The sequence below is a fragment of the Plectropomus leopardus genome, chromosome 19, assembly GCF_008729295.1.
Source record: "Plectropomus leopardus isolate mb chromosome 19, YSFRI_Pleo_2.0, whole genome shotgun sequence".
In the NCBI taxonomy this organism is placed as follows: Eukaryota; Metazoa; Chordata; class Actinopteri; order Perciformes; family Serranidae; genus Plectropomus; species Plectropomus leopardus.
This window is the reverse complement of record NC_056481.1, coordinates 10,027,282-10,046,767: the sequence shown is the minus strand read 5'-3', so window position 1 is coordinate 10,046,767 and position 19,486 is coordinate 10,027,282. Positions and strand designations below refer to the sequence as shown.

The 19,486-nt window shown below is 38.8% G+C and overlaps 2 protein-coding genes across 3 annotated transcripts; both read left to right on the top strand.

Moving 5' to 3' along the window:
- The first annotated feature begins 4,434 nt into the window (after positions 1 to 4,434).
- On the top strand, positions 4,435 to 6,315 carry LOC121959278 (homeobox protein HMX3-B). Its single transcript, XM_042508521.1, has 2 exons — positions 4,435 to 4,933; positions 5,717 to 6,315. Exons 1-2 carry the CDS (start codon positions 4,654 to 4,656, stop codon positions 6,304 to 6,306), a joined length of 870 nt encoding a protein of 289 aa, XP_042364455.1. The 5' UTR covers positions 4,435 to 4,653; the 3' UTR covers positions 6,307 to 6,315.
- A 2,034-nt stretch (positions 6,316 to 8,349) lies between these two features.
- Positions 8,350 to 13,713, top strand: bub3 (BUB3 mitotic checkpoint protein). 2 transcript variants are annotated; one of them, XM_042508019.1, is made up of 8 exons: positions 8,350 to 8,521; positions 9,675 to 9,869; positions 9,968 to 10,037; positions 10,171 to 10,322; positions 10,756 to 10,914; positions 11,945 to 12,122; positions 12,352 to 12,568; positions 13,296 to 13,713. In XM_042508019.1, exons 2-8 carry the CDS (start codon positions 9,675 to 9,677, stop codon positions 13,303 to 13,305), a joined length of 981 nt encoding a protein of 326 aa, XP_042363953.1. In that variant the 5' UTR covers positions 8,350 to 8,521; the 3' UTR covers positions 13,306 to 13,713. The 2 variants fall into 2 exon arrangements, with proteins under 2 accessions (XP_042363953.1, XP_042363954.1); XM_042508020.1 differs by lacking the exon at positions 13,296 to 13,713 and having other exon boundaries at positions 12,352 to 12,572.
- Positions 13,714 to 19,486: the final 5,773 nt, after the last annotated feature.

Sequence of the window (19,486 nt, the reverse complement as noted above, 5' to 3'; positions counted from 1 at the left end):
GAAACTCTCTGTACAGGGGGATTACTTTGGTGATATCAATAAATGTGAAGTATGCTGTAGTGCAATTGACTGTCTTTCCTTGGTGGAACTGAGGCAGATTAATACTAAACTCTGTCACTAGATGGCAGCATCCTCCAGAGTGACAACAGCAGCTTCTCACTGCAGTCAATTACCGCGTTATTTAACAGCCTGTCACCTCTAATGATATTTTATGTCAATTTAATTATGCCGGCGCTTCAGATGAAAAGAGCCTGCCTTGCATAATTGACTCACCGATCATTTTTCAGGTGAGATTGATTACATTTCCATGACCTACATGTGCTGTGGAGAATATGTTTATTGTTTTACACAACACAGACAAGCTATGTCCAAGTACACCGACTTCTAAAAGCTGTAACTGTGATGACCTTTTGTAAAAATGAAGCTTGCAAGGTATCTGTTTAACAGAAAGTCATTAATCACTGACAGTACTGAACAATATTTGTTAACAGGGATGCAAACGGTCAGACTGATGCCCACTGCAATGGCAGAAACTGACATTATTGACTAGCGTTATACATAGAGGTAATAGTAGGGAGATAGCAGTCAGGTCAACTTTATTTATAAAGCCCATTATCACAAATCAAAATTTGCCTCAGAAGGCTTTATAACATATCACACCCCTGTGTCCTTGAACCCTTACAGCAACTACGGAAGAAAAAAAACAAAAAAAAGGGTAATTCCCTCGGCCTAACATTCAGCGTATCAACAAGACTGTATTTATTTGCCTTTGTTGGGGACAGAACAGAGATTATTGACAATAAATAGATAGACAATAAAGACATATTCTATTCTATTCTATGTTCTATTTTGGCATGGGTTTAATGTAGTTGATTTGTCAGGTAAACAGCTAAACCTTCAATCTTTGAAGTCTATTCCAGCATAGTACTACACAGCGCTGACCTACAGGTGAGCTTGCCTCCACTTAATAAGACATGGCTTCCCCTGAAAATATGATTTGTGAAATTTGGGGGTCTCTAAAATATTGACACTATGCTATTTTTGCCATGCATTTCATTTTGTCCCCCGTATCTTCATTATCACGGATCATGCTTAAAATTTGCCTATTATGTGTGTGTGATTCATGCATGAGTGTGATGATTCATCTCTCAAGGACTTCAGTAAAGATAACAGCATGTATGCCATCCTTGCCATCACCATGGAAGCATGGCTGCACAATATCATAAACTTAACTCATTTTAACTCAAAGATCAGGAAAAAAAAAATCAAATGTGCAGACATATAGCAACCTGCTTGCAGCTATGAGAGTTTCAATAAAAGTCACCCACCACCCCCGATAACTCATGCTGTTTACGTCAAATTCTGACCTTACCTATGTTATATAAGTTAAAAATCACAACATCAGACAAGTTTTTTGCCTTTTTTAGGTAGCAGGAGTGAAAATTAGTCATCCTCAACATTTGCTGTGTTATGGTTTCAGAATGATGAAGACAGTTGGAGAACAATTAGATAAAAAATAGGTTGTAGGCTGTACGGGATCATATTTTTCCTCGGCAACTGTCATGTTTTTCGCAAATGATTTTAAGGATTCTATTATCTCAAATAAAGAGGGGGTCATTTCCTCGGACCCCCCTTGCTTTGAGCAGAGCCCCTGAATGTTTACAACATGTAGCTCCGCTCCTGTTATAGAATAGAGTAGAGTCTGCCTGTTAATGTGTGATTAATCAGATATGAACACAACAGTTTTAAATTAAAGACAAACTGAGAACAAAATGTTAAGATCAGCTCCATGTTAACCCAGACATTTCCAAAATCACTGAAACCAAAAATTGAAACCGAGTCCTGCCGTTTGCATCACTGATTGAGTGTACTTTGTTTCCCCCTCTGATCCACTCTGACTTGTTCCGTCTATTGTGCAAGCCCCCGTTTAATGAACATAATCTGATGAAAAGACAGCTATCTGCTTTTCACTTTGCATCGGCAAACGCAGCTCAACTGGCCTCTTTCTCCGCCCCCATCTTTAACACAGCTATGAGACCTCTAATTATGCAGGGATTCAAGTAGCTTTTCACAAAACACAGTGCTGTCCTCTAGAGCTGGAGAGCGCTCAGTGGGCTAAAAGGACAGGCTGCATGTTTGTAGGTTGAGCAAATTCAATTGATTTGATTAGGTCTCTACATCTGCTTCAAGCTTTGTTTAAATTTTGAGTCTTAAATGCATCCCGTGGTGTGCTTTCTGTACTGATTTTTCTTTATTTTCAGGTATATAAATTAATAATGCTCAGATAAAGAGTGGCAGACATACATTTTTGTGTTTGCTTTAGGATCTTCTATGCAAGGTTCTATATGAAAAGCAAATTTCAAAGACCAGTTGTTTGATTAAAAATAAAATATACACAGTTCCCTCAGTTTCAGGGGTGTAGCACTAAATTCTGGGCCCTGGGCACAAGCAGTCTCTGTGGGCACCTCACCCTTTCTCTCTTGATCCTCATCTCTCTCACACACCTTTTGATTATTTTTTTTATCAGTTTGCTTTCTTTCCCTTTCCTTTCTTTCTTTTCTTTTTAGGAACCCTGATTTTCTTTTTTTTTTTTCGTTTTGAAAAAGGCGTGACCATGAACGTTGGTTTTCCAGCAGCATAAGAAGTCACTAACTTGGCTCTGGCTTTTGACAAATCCTACTGCTGTGGTGGACTAAACCATTTCACGCTTTTAAGGAGTGAGAGGAACCACAAAGACCTTCCACTTTATTAAAACATACAAAGTTCAGTCTTTTAATATGATTAATTCTGACAAATTTAATTTATTTAGGGTACTGCTGACCTTTGTTTCCTAAATATTTTCTTAAACTTAATAAAGATAGTGTCTGGGCTGCCATAATCTTTTTAGGCTGACTGAATTTGAAAAGATAAGTTGAATAATTACAAAATTACCTCAACTTGTCTTCTCATATTCAGTTACCTTTAAACTGTAAGGCAACTCGGACACTGACTTTTTTACATTAAAACAAATAGTTTCTTTTTACAGTGTAAGAGAAAAGCAGTTTGACATTTTACGAATATAAACGTCATCTCTTTTCTGTTCATTAGTGTCATAATCGACTGCATAATTTGATCCCACTTGATCACAATAATGTCTCATCGAACATACAAATATAATTTGCTACCTCCAAGCACAAGCATTGTTATAATATGTGACCGAAACGAGATTTGTTGTGTCATCCTCATGCATTACATCACCTGCTGCCCCTGTGGCTTTGCAGGCTTTTGTACAAAGCTGATTTGAAAAGCCTTTATCACAGCAGTGAGCATTCAATTTGATGTCTGCCTGTAGCACTTCCTGACTAATAAAATTACACTGAAGTCAGTGAGCTCTGGTTACAGGAGAAATGCAGGTACATGTTGCTTTCCTGTTGCACACAGGTGGAACTGGTATTTGAAAAACGAATGATTGAGGATGCAGCAGGTCACAGAGTTCAACATCAGCTTCAACCAATGGTGTTGTTAGGCCTGGACATCAGAGGCTTCAGCCTTAAGTGTTTTATAAATAGTTCTGGATCTAAATATATAGGCTATAGATATTTTTCAAAAATAATAGGCCAAGATAACCCCAGACGTAATAATCTGTCACTTGTTTCACTTGTACTTGAATAGATAATTACATTCCTCTAAATGCTAAAATTTTCAAATGTAAAAAAAAATAGACTACATACATTTAACTATTTTTTACAGTAAATATTTTTTAAATCATAGAAATATTTTTTAATTTCTAAATATAGAAATTATAGCATTATGCACTTAATACCAATTACTGAGAACTACTAATATTTTTCTGATTATAATTCAAAACTAATAGGGAAAAAAAAGTTTTCATGGATGCCAGAGCACATAAAAGAATAAAAATAGAGCTTGTTCATTTAAATAAAATAAAACAAAATTTAAACAAATCCTGCAAATGGATCCCCATGGACCCCCCTTCTGGGCTGAGCCCCTAATGTTCTCAAATTCTAGAAACACCCCTGGCTTCAATAGTCAAAAAACAGAGCCAATCTATAATAATCTATCTTTATTGTAAACTGAAGTCTCCTATTTAGTTTGTCGTTTTGGTGGCTCAAATTTGTGCGTAAAATATGCGTAATTTGGGTAATATTTGTGACAAAGCCAGGCTGTTTGAGGTGTGATAATCCCCTGACCGTTTATTCAATTTACTGACAGGTGATTGCGGCTCGTGCACGCCCCCCAAAACCCCGAGACATTCTCCTCTTTAATCTAATTGGATGGTAAGTGGGTGCGTACTGTTGAGCCCGGAGCCAAAACGCTTGCGCGCGGCCTTTCTCTTTAGAGTCTATTCTCGTCACAGCCCCTCGCGGTTTCATCTCAAATCCCATTTGCTATTGTACCTGCCCAATAGCAGACACCGAGCGCGTTTTAACTCGGATGGCATTTTTTATTCCATCAGTACACAGTCTGATCAGTATCCGGCTCAAGTTTGACGCAGTGAGGTCTCAGTCTGATCCGGAGCTTCTGGTGACTTTTCTTCTTCTCTCTTTCTCTCGCGTAGTTTTATCAGACAATTTAAAAAATAATCTTTTCTTAAAGGTGTTTTCCCTCTTTTGGTAAGTTTTGATGGTGATTCACATCGGACAGTGAACGGTGATGGCAGACTCTGATGCGCAAGAGACTCGCCAACCCGCAAAAGACTCGCCTTTCTCCATCAAGAACCTGCTGAACATCGAAGACAAACCCACGAAGCCGAAAAGCTTCATCGGCTCGTCCAAAGGAGTGTTTGAAGGCAGCTTCTTCTCTCGGCTCGGTGACTTGTCTTTCCCTCGGTTTGAGCTGCCCGCACAGAGAATTGGACTATCGGCGCAGTATTTGGAGAGAGCGTCTACATGGTGGTACCCATACACGCTCGGGACTCATCTGAGGACTGGAGGTAAATATTATCATTAATTTTGGGTCTGGGGAAGAAAAAGTAATCATAAATTAGATGGGGTTTTTTTTTTTTACAGGAAAAGGCTACAATTATGTCATGTCATGTAAATATGTTATATAGGCCTAATTGATATGGGATTCAAAATAAAGCTTATATATGTATTATAGAAATTATGTCTCTTAACTCTCTATTCACCTTTAGACACCTGAGCAAATTGGCTTGATCTCTTTCAAAAACATGGGGGGAGGGAAATGAGCAGATTAAAAAGTAATGACCAGAAAATTAGCAACAAATAAAAGAAGGTTACAAAAAAATGTAAAATTAGGGGGGAAATTGACTGTAAATAATTAAAAAAAACCCAGGGAAATTGCCTAAAAGAAGTGCCAAAAATGTAAAATATATAGGCTATGTTCTGTAACATTTTGAATATATAATTCTAAAAATCCTAAATATAGTTTCGGCCCCCCTCCTTTATGATTTTTTTCCCCTCTCTCTCATTTTTTTGTCAATTTTCACCACTGTTTTTCAATTACCTCATTGCCTTTTCCCATGTTTTTGAAGAGAATGAAACGTTTTTGCTCCGGTTTCAAATGTTTAAATACGTGTGAAAGCAGCACAATAAAAACTAATGTCCATCCATGTTTCAAAGGGTTAAATATCAATAATTTAACTGAGGGAAAAATCAATAATGTCCAAAATAAACTGAAATATAAGACTATGCCGTTGCAAATCATGCAGTTACTGGCTTATAGAATTCAACTGAAATATATTTCCCCCCTGCAGGATCTGAGAAGGCCAACCTGAGAGAAGCATCCCCGACACCAGACAGGCGCTCCCCAGACCTCCAAAGAAGTGACCAAGATGCCAAAGAGGAAAGCGCCGACGACGATATCGCGCTGGATGAAAGTGACTCTGAAGAGCCAAAGAAAGAATTAGACCAGGAGGACGACTGGAGGCGGAAAACAGACGAGCTGGACTCCGAGAGGAAGCCCTGTCGGAAGAAGAAGACGCGCACGGTGTTTTCCCGGAGCCAGGTCTTCCAGCTGGAGTCCACCTTCGACATAAAGCGCTACCTGAGCAGCTCGGAGCGGGCGGGCCTGGCCGCGTCCCTGCACCTGACCGAGACGCAGGTGAAAATCTGGTTTCAGAACCGGAGGAATAAGTGGAAAAGGCAGCTGGCTGCGGAGCTGGAGGCGGCCAACCTGAGCCACGCGGCGGCGCAGAGGATTGTGCGCGTTCCGATACTTTACCACGAAAATGGGGCCCCAGAAACGACCGGGGGCCCCGCTGCAAACTCACCGGGCAGCCAGTCCCTCCTGGCTTTTCCCCATCACATGTACTATTCCCACCCGGCACTGCTGAGGCCTGTTTAACACTGACTGTGTCATAATACGCTGTACATATGTTTTTAAATGAGAGTGACCTTCATTGGAAAAAAATAAAATTTTGTATATTTTGTAGATTCACAATGTTAGGTCATATTATTATTATTATTATTATTATTATTATTATTATTATAATTATTATTATTATATGTCATTCTTTATTCTTTATCCTGCTGAAGTCCCTATTACGGCTCCAAAAGGGACAATCAAAAATTATTATTTTAATTATTAGTGAAATTGTTACATCAAAAGTGGGTGAAGATATTTAAACGTATTCAGTTTGAAAAAAAAGAGCTGGTTTTGAACGACTGTCCATATGTATTTTACAGAGATCTGTGTCGGTGTTTGTAGCAAATAATGTGGAATTTAATATTTTGATATTTTCCAATATTGTGCAATACTGTGGCTTTACATTAGCCTTTGTCCCATTTAGTTGACTTTTACAGAAAAAAATAATAGCCCGTTTCTCTTTGTAATAGTGAGGACAATCATGTGATCCTTTAAAAAAAATCCCCGAATTCTGCAGGTGATAGGCAATTGTTTTAAGACGCAATGTTTTGCCAGTCATTTAAAAGCCATGCAAGAGCCAAAAATAGCCTCTGTTTTGTGTATGTTTTTTTTTCTCTGATATTGTTATTGAAATTCTGTATATTATATGGTCTTACTCACTCAGTAAAGCTTTGGTTCCAAAAAGAAATGTATCTATCCTTTATATATTTGTGATGTTTGACAAAAACTAATCATATATTTAAGTCGTGTCCTAAAGATCTTGGTTTTGTTTTTTAAACATTTGCGAGGATGTCATTTTTTCTTGTTTTTTTTTCGTTCCTCGATTTTTTTTTTCAAAAGAGACATTAAGGCACATTGAGGGTCTGCTGAGATTATCGTGCTCTCCAAAATAACATACTACAATTGGACCATTTTAACAGTTAATTAGCCTAACTATGGCTAATCTAGTGATTTGAAAAATGTTGAGCTATTGAAGCCGAATTTTAAAGATCTTCTGAGGATCCATTTGGCTATTCTCTGTGATCTCCTGTTAGGGCTTTTGTTTTTGCTGCATAGTTTTCTTAGAAACCCAATAATTGTGCTGATAACAATAGCTTTTCACGTAAATGCAGATGAAAGTGGTTACAATTATAAGGCAAAATCAACGAATTAAATAGGAGGATCTATGGAAGGGTCTTTCTTTTTTTAGGGGGGGGTGGTTGGGGGGGGGGGGGGGGGGGGGGTCAATCCACCTCTTACAAAAACATGAAAGAGGCAAAGGAGTTTTATTTTGACAAAATCAAAGACAGTAACAGCATAAATTAATGCAGAAAATGTACAAATTGGGGCATAAAAATTTGCAATTAGTACAGGACATTAGGCGATGATGCAAAAGACAGAGAACACCCCTCCAATCTCATAGGCTATGAGGCCCCCACAACACGCCCTTGAATTTCTACCAAACGGTATTGATGTTGAGTTAGGCTATTTTTCTTTTTTCAGTCTGAGAAGAGGTCTGAAATAGCCTATGCTTTCCCATAAGAGACTGTGATTAGACTTGATGTATTTGGGCAAAGTTCTCTTCAAACCACAAAAATAAAACAATAAAACAATAAAACAATAGAATAGAAGGCTAAAGATATGCCACAGACACAGATCATATCATAAAACAGTGTGGATAACCATATAAATGAGAGCTAACTCAGCCAGTCAACCTGATGAAAATGTTTTAAACAGTCCTATTGCTTTTTTCAGGTTTTCCTATTATGCAGAAGGCTGCAAGAATCCGAATAAGCTAAGTAATTATTTTCCAACTATGGTGCTATTGGTGATATTTGTATTGTATTTATTTTAAACTGAGAGTCACATAAGGCTACTCATATACAAAAAATAGGAAAAATACATTTAATTTTACTGTATTTGCCAGAGAGAAAAAGAAAGAAAGAGAAAACAGTCACGTGTCACGTGATCTGTGCTGAGACAACGGAAACATCCATTGTGGTTGAATCAACCAATCAGATCGCAGGCGGGAACTTGAACCAACCAATCAGCGTCTACCGGAGGATCCGCGGCTGCTTGTACAGGAGTTAGCTTCACGCAGTCACATTGCGCTTTAGCATTTCCACGTTAAATATTTTATTGTAAATCAAGAAATAATTACTGGTCTCTATATAGAAAAGAACAAGTCGCGTCTGAACGACACCAAACTGAGGCGGTAAGTAAAGTCAACCGCATAACAGGGTTTATAGCCCACCATATCCTAAAGCTAACGTTAGCCTTAGCACATACCGGTAGCAGTAACATTGAATGGGCTCAGTGTAATTCCTGGATGTAACGGAACAATTCGTGTTGTCAAAGTGAACAAAAACGAACAAATAACGTATTATTCAACGAACTGTTTGTACAGAAAATCATGTTATTCAGCATGTATGCTAGTTAGCACGTTAAGTACTCGGTGAGGCTAGTTGGCTAAATCCACAACCGTAGTCACAGAGCTAGGCTAGGCTAATAACAAGCTGGAAAGTCATTGATCCAATCGTATGTCAGTAGTTTACTCTCCGGATAATGTAAATTAATTATTCCAACATGTTCAGGCAGACAAAACGGTATAGCACGCATGATGTTCTGCTTCGTGAGTTTGGAAAATATATTTTTCGTTATAGAAATACGAAGGGAGCCATCTAACGTTACGTTACTATCAATCAATCATCTGCTTTGCTTTAGCTCAAAGCAAACCTTGTATAGTTGCAAATCCGTATGGTATGGGTTTATCGAACATTATTCAGATCAACAACTGAATGTTCACTTACATTTAGCAGTCAAGAATCCGGATCTTTATAGCCACTTATTTGTTTAGTCGGTGGCAACAGTAGTTTGATTTTTCATGATCTTTTTTGGATTCAGTTAGTATAACATTTCGGGTAAAAAACACAATAACTCTGTTTCGAGGAATTCAGTGTAATGTATCTGCAAGAAAGCTCTGTTTTCCCGACGCATATAATGTAAATAGCTTTGTGTATCAGCCATGTCAGAGGTGTTGATTAACCTCTTTGGTCATATTTGAAGTTGTACCCCTTGGTACTTTTGATCTAGAGTGCACGGTAACGTAATAACAGCCCACAAACATAATAAATCACAGATGTAATACGGATCTGCAGCTTTTTATGTAATAGTCAAACAAATGTAATACATTTACCACAAAGGTAATAGCACTTGCCAACTATCAACCTAATATATAATTTCCACTTTTGTGTATTACTTTGTACTGAACTATTGTTTTAGCCAAATGAGTCACTTGTGCATCAAACAGGTCTCAGTAAAGTCCCCATAAAGTGTTACAGACTTTACAATATGTTTCCTCTTTGCAGATGACAGGCTCAAACGAGTACAAGCTAAACCAGGGACCGGAGGACAGCATCTCTGCTGTTAAGTTCAGCCCCAGCACAGCTCAGTTTCTGCTGGTTTCCTCCTGGGACTGCACTGTCCGTCTCTATGATGTCGGAGGGAACACCATGCGGATGAAGTACCAGCACACAGCTCCAGTTCTTGACTGTGCTTTTTATGTAGGTGACAAAATTTTTCAATCTGTTAAAGCTCCTTGTTGCTGTGTCAAAAGCTAGAAGTCTGGTGCACACAGATAACCTTCCTCTTTTGCTTGCAGGACCCAACACATTCTTGGAGTGGAGGTTTAGATGCACAGTTAAAAACTCACGATTTGAACACAGACCAAGGTATGTCACAAACCTGTGCAGTACTGATACATTTCATTTTCAGTGTCACCTAAACCTGTCGCAGATCTTCAACTATGCAATAATTTGCTTGATGTACTTATGTGTGCTGCTCTTTAATATTATTCTGAAACAGATACAATAGTTGGAACACATGATGCCCCCATTCGCTGCGTTGAATACTGCCCAGAGGTCAATGTTATGGTGACGGGGAGCTGGGACAGATCGGTTCGGCTGTGGGACCCAAGGACGCCCTGCAATGCTGGCACCTTTACTCAGCCTGAAAAGGTAGAGCAAAAGCACACTGTACTATAATAATGCATTCAATTTGTGCAAGATTATCTGAGTTACTTTTTTCAGGGGTACCTAAACTACCTTCACATTTCTCTGCATGTTTTTTTAAAATTCAGATGAGATGGTGTTAAGGTCAAAATGACATGGCATTTTTAAAGCTTCCTGCCTTGTCAATTTGATGCATTTTTCCAAAGAATTTGGGTTTGTGGGAAGAACATAACATGTAGAACTATAATTCGAAAGAATAATCTAGAAGAAAAATACTTTTTTCTGGATCACCTACCATTAGAACACAAAGATGTAGCCATTAAAGCTGCATTGTCTTCAATAATCTTTTATGTGGATGTTAAGTAAGACTTTTGACATTGCTATTTCTGTCTCTCTCGTCTCATCTTGTCTCTCTTGCCTCTCTTGCCACTGTAAAAAGGTGTACACCCTCTCTGTGGCTGGAGATAGGCTGATCGTCGGCACAGCTGGAAGACGAGTCCTGGTGTGGGATCTGAGGAACATGGGCTACGTTCAGCAAAGAAGAGAGTCCAGTCTCAAGTATCAGACTCGCTGCATCAGAGCCTTCCCCAACAAACAGGTACACTTTGAATTAGAATTGACTTTTTTATCAATTAAAATGTGCACAGCTCTACTGAAAGATACAGACAACAGTCAAAGGTTAGGTTTGGTATTTTTGAACCTGGACAGACCCTGTTTTCCCATGTTTTTGTGTCCAAGTGACTAAGGTAACAATGATTATTGAAACTGGTCCAATGCAGCTGCAAAACACGCTGCAATATAATAATTTGGTGCATGTGTGCACCTCAATTAATAATTCAATTAATAATTAGACACTAATAGGCCGTGTCTTTGCTAACTGACAGATTCAGATTATTATTATAAGTGTCTGACAATGTATGGAAAGCATTCATGCAGAGCTAGACTTTTTTCTTCAAGAGTAAGATTTGTCTTTTTTGTTTAACCAGACACAACCCTGAAGTTATTTTGTAATCCTAAAACACAGCTCATTCTAGGTCAACAGAAACCAAATGCAACTCACAAAAGCCATCCTGGTTTGTCTGTCTGCTGTTCCAACAATCACCAACTATGGTTTGGTGGAAATAAAACTTTAATATCACCCAGTTAGATGTAAAAATATACTGTTTTTATACATATTATATATATTTATACATTATACACAAATTAAAGTTTATTTAAATGGAGTCTGGTAGATATAACAATGGTTATTTTGGGGTGTTTTTTTGTTAAACCAAAAAGAATCTTGCACTTCAAAAAGTTCTATCTCTGTAGGGATCCTTTCCATAAGTTGTCAGACACTTTGAGTAACAATCTGAGCGTGTCAATGGCAAAAACAAACACTTATAGTAGATGTAAATTGTCAATGTGAATTGCTCCAGTTGTTTACATTGCTGCCTGTTAAATAGAATTTTGTCTCCATTAGTCACTTAGACACAAAACATGATGAAGAAAATGGGTCCAGGTTGAAAAATATTTAACTTACCCCTAAGGAAAAAAATGTACTCCTAAGACAACATCATTTTACAGATAGACCTGTGTTAATCAAAAGAAGGAGGATGGTAACTTCATATTTTCCGTCTTGGCTCCAGGGCTACGTCTTGAGTTCAATTGAGGGACGTGTAGCTGTGGAGTACCTGGACCCAAGCCAGGAGGTGCAGAAGAAGAAGTATGCCTTTAAATGCCACAGGCTGAAGGAGGAGGGAATCGAGCATGTTTACCCCGTCAATGCCATCTCATTTCACAGTATTCATAACACCTTCGCCACAGGTACGACCGGCTAGTTGGTACTTGATAAAAGACAGTTTCTTTCTTTCTATATTTAGTTTGCCTCTGAAATGGGGCAACTTGTTTTTATAAAGCTCGTAGATTTTCCTGTGACCTTTAGCACTGAGTTGCCAAGGTTACACGAGTAACACACAGTTATTATAGATCCATATCTCAACAGTAACAAGGCCTAAATCTTTTGAGGTTGACCTTGAGCCTCTCCTTCTTCCAGGTGGCTCAGACGGCTTCGTGAACATCTGGGACCCTTTCAACAAGAAGCGCCTGTGTCAGTTCCACAGGTACCCGACCAGCATCGCCTCGCTGGCCTTCAACAACGACGGCACCATGCTCGCAATCGCCTCCTCCTACATGCACGAGAAGGGCGACATCAGCCACCCAGAGGACGCCATCTTCATCCGCCAAGTCACAGATGCCGAGACAAAACCCAAGTGAGTCTCCCTCACCTCTTGTGGCCTCACTCAGTGTGACGGTTTGCTACTCGCTGAATCTCTGAGCAGCTGCATTTACAAGGAGCACGTCCAGCTGCAGCATAATGCTGATCCGTATCTCCGTCCATCCACTTTTCAATATCCGACAGTTGAAAGATAGACAGATGAGAATTTTAAAATCCTCCCAGCAGTTTGTGTCCATGCTGTCGTAAACATACACTCAGTGAGCAGACAGATAGAAACCTGCTGTACAGCGTAATGAAATCCACTACAAAAGTCCAGTAATAGATGCCACATTTGTGAAACAAAATCAGTGTTTGACCAGAAACTCTAATAATACCTTTAAAAATATCTGAACGTTTGAGTGTAGTATATGGTAAGAAATGCCACTCAAATGCTAACACATTGTTGGTTTAGTTTAGTATAAACACACATTTCATATGTGTCCCTGTCTGGAGGAGGTTTGTCTGATTGGATCATAATGCGTCCTCACTGTGTTTTGGATGCATCTACACCTGTACTGTCATGTGATCAAGCTCTATACGATTGTAGTACGATTACCCAAAACCTATTTCAATGCAAGGTGTAAAGGGGGTCTGTGCTAAGCTTCAGACTGAAATAATAAAAGGAAACAGTATTTAATGTTGGAATATCTCTTGTCTCCATGTATTGGTTTCAGTGATTGCTCCTGAGTTGACTGAATCTTTTCTCTTTTTTTGGTTTACAGGTCAACCTAAGTCTGACTTGGAATGGTTCCCTCTGAAACCTTTATCACATTTGGGTTATCTGCTGGCATCCAGTGTACCATTACCATTTTGTCTGCTGTCGTTTTTTTAAATTTCAAAAACAGTTTTTCTTTGTTGTCTGTAATGTTTGTTAAAATGTTCCCTCTCTTCTGTGGCTCTTGTTAAATATGTCTTTGTTTCATGTATGTTCTGACAACAAAAATGCTACTTTTCTTGACTAAAACTAATTTTATATAACTCTTTGGCATATTTTGTGTGTCCACTTTGGAGTCATCAAGCATGAGCTGATTTTATGGTCATTTTTGTTGACTCTAATGTTCATACTGAAGCTGTCCTTGGATCAGTCTTTTAGCACTGAAATGAGTTTGACACAGGATAATAAAACATTTTTATCTCAAATTCTGATCATCTTCGTAAAGTTTTTGTCACATGTATTACCTGAGAAAGAGAACCTGAGAAATTTAAGGAATGTGAGGCTGTTCGCTTGATGATGTGTTGAGGGAAAGTGATGATCCAACTTATCTTGCCGAGGGCTCCACTTGCCCCCAGACAGTGACCTGTGCTGATAGACATCAGAGGTCTGCGGCCTAAACCAGATCCTGCTTTATTATTGGGGGAAACTGGGAGAAAACCACTAAACTGGATGACCCGGCTGCATCTGAGGGGGAAAAAAAAGAGTCAACTCTAAAACGAAATAATCATGGTGCTCATTTTTCAGATTTCTCTTATTTTTAATGGTGCATTATCAGTTGAGTACCCTGGGTGGTAAATTTAGATTTATCAAGCTGGAAGCACTCCGCTGATATGAGTGCTATTCATGATTATGGCTTCACTGCAGCAGTGGTATTGTTTTGTAACTCATCTATTGAGATATGAGAAAACAGTGATAGAGGGTTTGATAATTTAGTGTGTAGGATTTAGTGGGGTATATGCAGAAATTGTTATGCTTACTATTATAAAGGGTTCCCACGGTCATGAAAACCTGAAAAAGTCACATTTTCCAGACTTTTAATGTGGAACTAGTAAAAAATCACTGAAAGTTTTGTGTAATAGATTAAAGTTACATTAATGTAACATTACAGTGAGTTTATTTTTTGTAGCTGGTGATGTAGCTTTAAGATGTATTGTGGTTATGTTTTTATTTTTTCATCACATAGGTTTCTACATTTTCTCCCAGCATTCCATCTCTCCCTTCATGTATGCCCATTAGACATGTCAAATAATTTTTAGGCACTTTTGGCTTGGGGGAGGGGCATGCAACTTTAAATGGATATATATTGAATTGATTTTATTGCAGATTTTAAAAGACAGCATTCCTTGGAAGGTATTTAAAAAAAAAAAAAAAGAAACGCTATTTTTTTCCCTCTTTTAATTTTTTTTTTACTTTTCTTTTTAAAAGTGTACATATATATATAAAAACACACACACATATGTATACACGTGTGTGCGTGTATATATATACGGACACACACATATATATATACACACAAGTGTGTGTGCGTGTACAGCTATAATTTTTAAGAAAACAGGTTTGGAAGGCATGTTTTCTTAATATTTCTTTTAAATAAAAAGGCTTTTTTTTTTTTAAATCGCCAAATTGACATTTTCTAAACCACAAACTAAAAATCGATATTTAGGATTTCCGACAGTCCTTGAACATGTCAGGTGAGATGCTGAAATTATGTTTGAATAGAGATTGACTCTTTAGCGCCCTCATAGGTAACAGCCCGTAGCCATCAGCTGCCTCGTGCAAAAACAGATTTTGCGTAATAGCTTTAGTCATTGAGCTTTACCGGTATAAATCACTGTGTCCATTTCTATCGGAGAGCAAGAAAGCTCTGGGATTAATTCATCTCCTGTTTAAAACCTCCTGAACATGTAAGTCTTGATTTATCAGAGACAAACGGTTAGCACACATTAGCAGGTGCTTGCTAACGGCCGTTCTGCAACATGTCAAACAGCGTCGGAAAAACACCTATTTGTAACACGAAACTGCTTTGTACAGTGTTTACTGGTTTATATCGCCTGGTCCGTTTGTTTTAGAGAAGAGGAGACCTCTGTGGATTATTCGGCTCTGGTTTAAAGCGTCCTGTACGTCTGGTTCAGAAAAAGGTGAGCACACATAAGTCAACGGAGGAAAAAGGTGACACAAATTAGCAGGTGCTAGGCTAGCAGCCTCTCTGCCACATACCAAACAACACTGTTTTGTAGCTTGAAAATGCTTTATGTAGTGTTTTTACTGGTTAAAATCCACAGGTCCATTTGTGTTAGAGAACAGGAATCCTCTGCAGATGATTCAACTTCTGGTAAAATCCTCCTGAACACCTGGACAAAAAATGAGGTGAGTACACATTGGCAGGTGCTAGGCTAACGGCTCCTCTTGCTATGAGCCAGCATCACATGAACAGCATCAGAAACACACTGATTTCTGATGTGGAACTGCTTTATTCACTGTTTCTACTGGTTTCATCACCTGGGCCTTTGAATTTGGATAAATCAGCTCAGATAAGGAAATCTAACCTGGAGAACTTTAAGCTGGTTGAAATCTGCAATCTTCCCTGCTAAAAGTCAATAAATACGCCTACTCCTAAATTGACATACTGCTCCTTCAACATGAACATTATAGTTTATTATTATAGAAGATAAAGGGCGATAGCAGAGGTGTTTCAGTGCTATGTCTAATACTTATTTCATCATTATTTCTGAATTTATCCTCTGCAGTTTTGCAAGTTGTTACACTGGTGACAGAGTAGGATGCGACGCAGACCTTTTTTAATGTTATATTCAGCATTATATGAAAAGGAAGAGTGAACACTGAGCAATGCCCTGAAAAAGTCTAAGTGGTGTCTTTTTTTTCTCTCAGTTCAGATTTTCAATCGCAACTAATGCAATTTCTGTAGCCCTTCAGCCAAAGCAGCAGAGAAGATATAGATGTCAATTATTCTATTTAAGAGCTCCAATTTTTTCTAATGGCTCTATCTGCTTCTGCGGTATCCTGGAAATGATTAGTTCGGATTGGTTAAATGATGTAACTAATTCCCATGATTGCCAATAATGAGTCCATCTTTGACGTTGGATTATGACTGCAGCTTAATATGAAATGGCATTCATTTTGGGACGTAATTACTGCCTACGAAGCAGGCGGAGAATGGCCAGGGGGTTGTTGTTGAGCTACAGTGAATTACCGTGTTTCCTGTCATCTTTGGCTTCCGCTAAATTGGAAAATTGAGTTCTTTGAGTGTGCAACTGTTAAGGTTTTCTCATCTGCATTTAGCTGAAAAAAAGTAATTTAGCAGCCATTTTGTCAGGTATCTTGAAGCAATTTGTATGTTTTTGCATCAACACCCAGTTTGCCAACAATTACAAGCGAAGTACCTTTTTATTCAGTACCTTAAAATTGCAGTAGATAAATCTGCATTATCTATCAGCATCTTCCACCAAGCCTGTCTCCACAGATCCCTTTTTTTCTGTTCCTTCAGCAAGGGCCCAGTTAACCGCATCTGTGGTTGTGTGGCCGAGCTCTGGTTACCAACTGCTGAAGTGTTGCAGACAGTTTGGCTCTACATGAAACCGTTACATGACAATTAAAATGGGTGATTGTGCTCCAACAGCCTGTCATGTGCATTTAACCCAACCACAAAAGGCTCTTATGTTCACTCAAGAGGGCACAGATGACCTTCAACCAGACACCTTATCTCTCAGGACCGGCTTCTAATATTATATCACGCTAATGATACCATCCTTCATGAGCTGTGGAGAAGTGGGGAAATCACATGATGCATCAGGAAAATGTTGACAGCATTCTGTGTTATGGTTCGTCTTCTGTTTCAAGGCATGTTGGCACCACGCTATAATGCAGTTTCTTCATCCTTTGTTACAACTGTTCAGTAAGTTTTTAAAAAGCATACTGCAGCATTATTTCATTTTCTAACAACCATATTTACACACCAAAAATAAGTCTTTCTATTGCGTTTTTCCAACTATGTTGAGCCATGCTTACATGAAGATGGTATTAAAGAACTGATTTCCATTGATGGCCACTTTTTTGTAAGGCTGTGTTGTGTAGAACCTGACCGATACTGGATTTTTGGGGCTTATACCGATATTGATATACAGGCTAGTATTTACACACATGTATGCTATTTTGCAATGCAGTTATTCCTCGGATATGGTTATCAAATACTTGTGACCAAGATATGTTATGGAGGCAGGATATTTTTAACTTTTATAGTCAAAAATGACATCAGTGCACTGAAACAGTAAACATCATTGGGAATTGGCTCAATCTAAATTAATCTAAGCATTTTTTTCTGTATTATGTTCTTTTTAAAACAAAGTTTTCATATTGTGCATATCAGACAACACACAAACCAGTGCCAGTATATCTGTTATGGACCAATGTCAGCCGATGAATTCAGCTGAATTATATATTGGCCCTTTTCTGATAAAAACCTGACTTTTTATGTTGTTTGAATTGAATAACACATGATTATAAATTCTTAATAAATGTTATGTAGGTCAGTATAAGCCATCGATCATGACGTATTTTGGGTTGCCAGGTTGCAGTTTATAGCGGTGAACGCCCTCCTCCAGTTGTTGCTGTATTTGATGGGAGGCAGTAACTTGGATACTTCTCTTAATTGTTGTTTTGACACTTCCGTTAAATAAAAATGAGACATTAAAATGTATGATTTATTAGAAAGTGGTCTGAACCACCTACAGTCTGTTCAGGTATCAGATTGGGCCAAAACGAAGATCCTGGTGTTGGTTTGGCGTCCTGTTTCCAGTAGCTACATCCCAGCTGGGGAATGAAACCCGAGCTTTTCACTTGGACGTGGCGGTGGCCTGCAACAGCACCTCACTCAGAGCTGCCCCTGCCCTGAGGAGGCTTTTAAAGAGCTTTTGGTGGGCAAGACAACATCTCCTCCAGAGCATTGTAGTTACATTAGAGCCTAATTAGGCGGTAAAGCTCAAGGCCATGTAACCAACTGCTGGGTTTCACACTCGCAGCCATCCATCTCTTCACAGGCCGGGCAGGCAGGCAGCGTGGGGCTGACCGGTGAAGGCGTCGCTCACCTGGGAGCTTGGCTATAGTAAATCAAACATCTCTGGGTGTGACAGGAGGGCCACAGATTTTAGGTTTGAGGTTCCATTTTGGCTCTGAGGCTTTGCGCTGCAGATTAATCATTTGGTAAAGAAATGGAAATATGTGGCGTTGGTGTTTTAGAATCAGCCCTACCAAAATACTAATCCAGATTTAATTTACAACTCTTTGAGAATGTGAACAAAAGTATAGTATAGTAGTATAGTAATATACTGAATTTAGGTGACAGGTTTGGACCAAAAAGAACCAGAAATTATTTCAGGAGATACTTTGTTTTTTATCTAGGGATCTAGGAATTTTTGTCGAGGGAACCAGGGTGATACTAACTTCCATGTTGGCCTGCAGATAAATGCCATCCTTGCAGCACTGTACTGTCTGAATGCGTTTAACTTTGATGCACTCTTAGACCTTTTAAGTAGCCAAATTACCCGTACTTTGCCTGAAAGCTAGGCAAAAACCTAACCCAGTAAACATTGTGAAAATTGATGCTTTAGTGAAAAAACGTGCAGCCACCTGACAAACTGATGAATGTGTGTATAAAGACGGAGGGGGCAGTCAGTGCATCGGGGTCATGTTTGAAAATGTATTGCCAGGGGCACCAGAGCTGCAGAGACTAAAGGTGAAAATACTCAGAAAAGTGAACTCTTGTTTAGGACTTTTGCTCGGCCAAAAAAGGAAACAGCTCCGTCCCAAAAAAGTAAAATATTTGAGCTATCCTGACTGATTTATTCAGGTTTTAAAGTGTTACCTAAAAAACAGTGATAACGCTTGATGGTTCCTACAACACCTTTTCTCATGTATAGGGTGTCATATTGTACCACCACTGGTGTGTTAATGTCCTCCAGGGGTGAAACCACAAGTACTTTAAATTGAACTGATCCACATCCTATTGAGAGCCACCTGTCATGGTCTGTGACAGCTGATGGCGACTCCTGCGGATAACATATTCCACTTGAAAACATAATACCTGTTGCATTGTATGGATGATTTGCGGTCAGCTTTGGAGTGACAGTTCTCTTTACGCTGTCAAAAAAACCAAAAAAGAAAAAAACGTTTGGGGCAGATCCC

Coding starts and splice junctions, on each gene's coding strand:
- bub3 (XM_042508019.1), top strand. CDS start 9,675: ATGACAGGCTCAAACGAGTACAAGCTAAACCAGGGACCGGAGGACAGC. Junction 10,038..10,170: donor CGATTTGAACACAGACCAAG/GTATGTCACAAA, acceptor ATTCTGAAACAG/ATACAATAGTTGGAACACAT. Junction 10,323..10,755: donor CCTTTACTCAGCCTGAAAAG/GTAGAGCAAAAG, acceptor CACTGTAAAAAG/GTGTACACCCTCTCTGTGGC.
- LOC121959278 (XM_042508521.1), top strand. CDS start 4,654: ATGGCAGACTCTGATGCGCAAGAGACTCGCCAACCCGCAAAAGACTCG. Junction 4,934..5,716: donor GACTCATCTGAGGACTGGAG/GTAAATATTATC, acceptor TCCCCCCTGCAG/GATCTGAGAAGGCCAACCTG.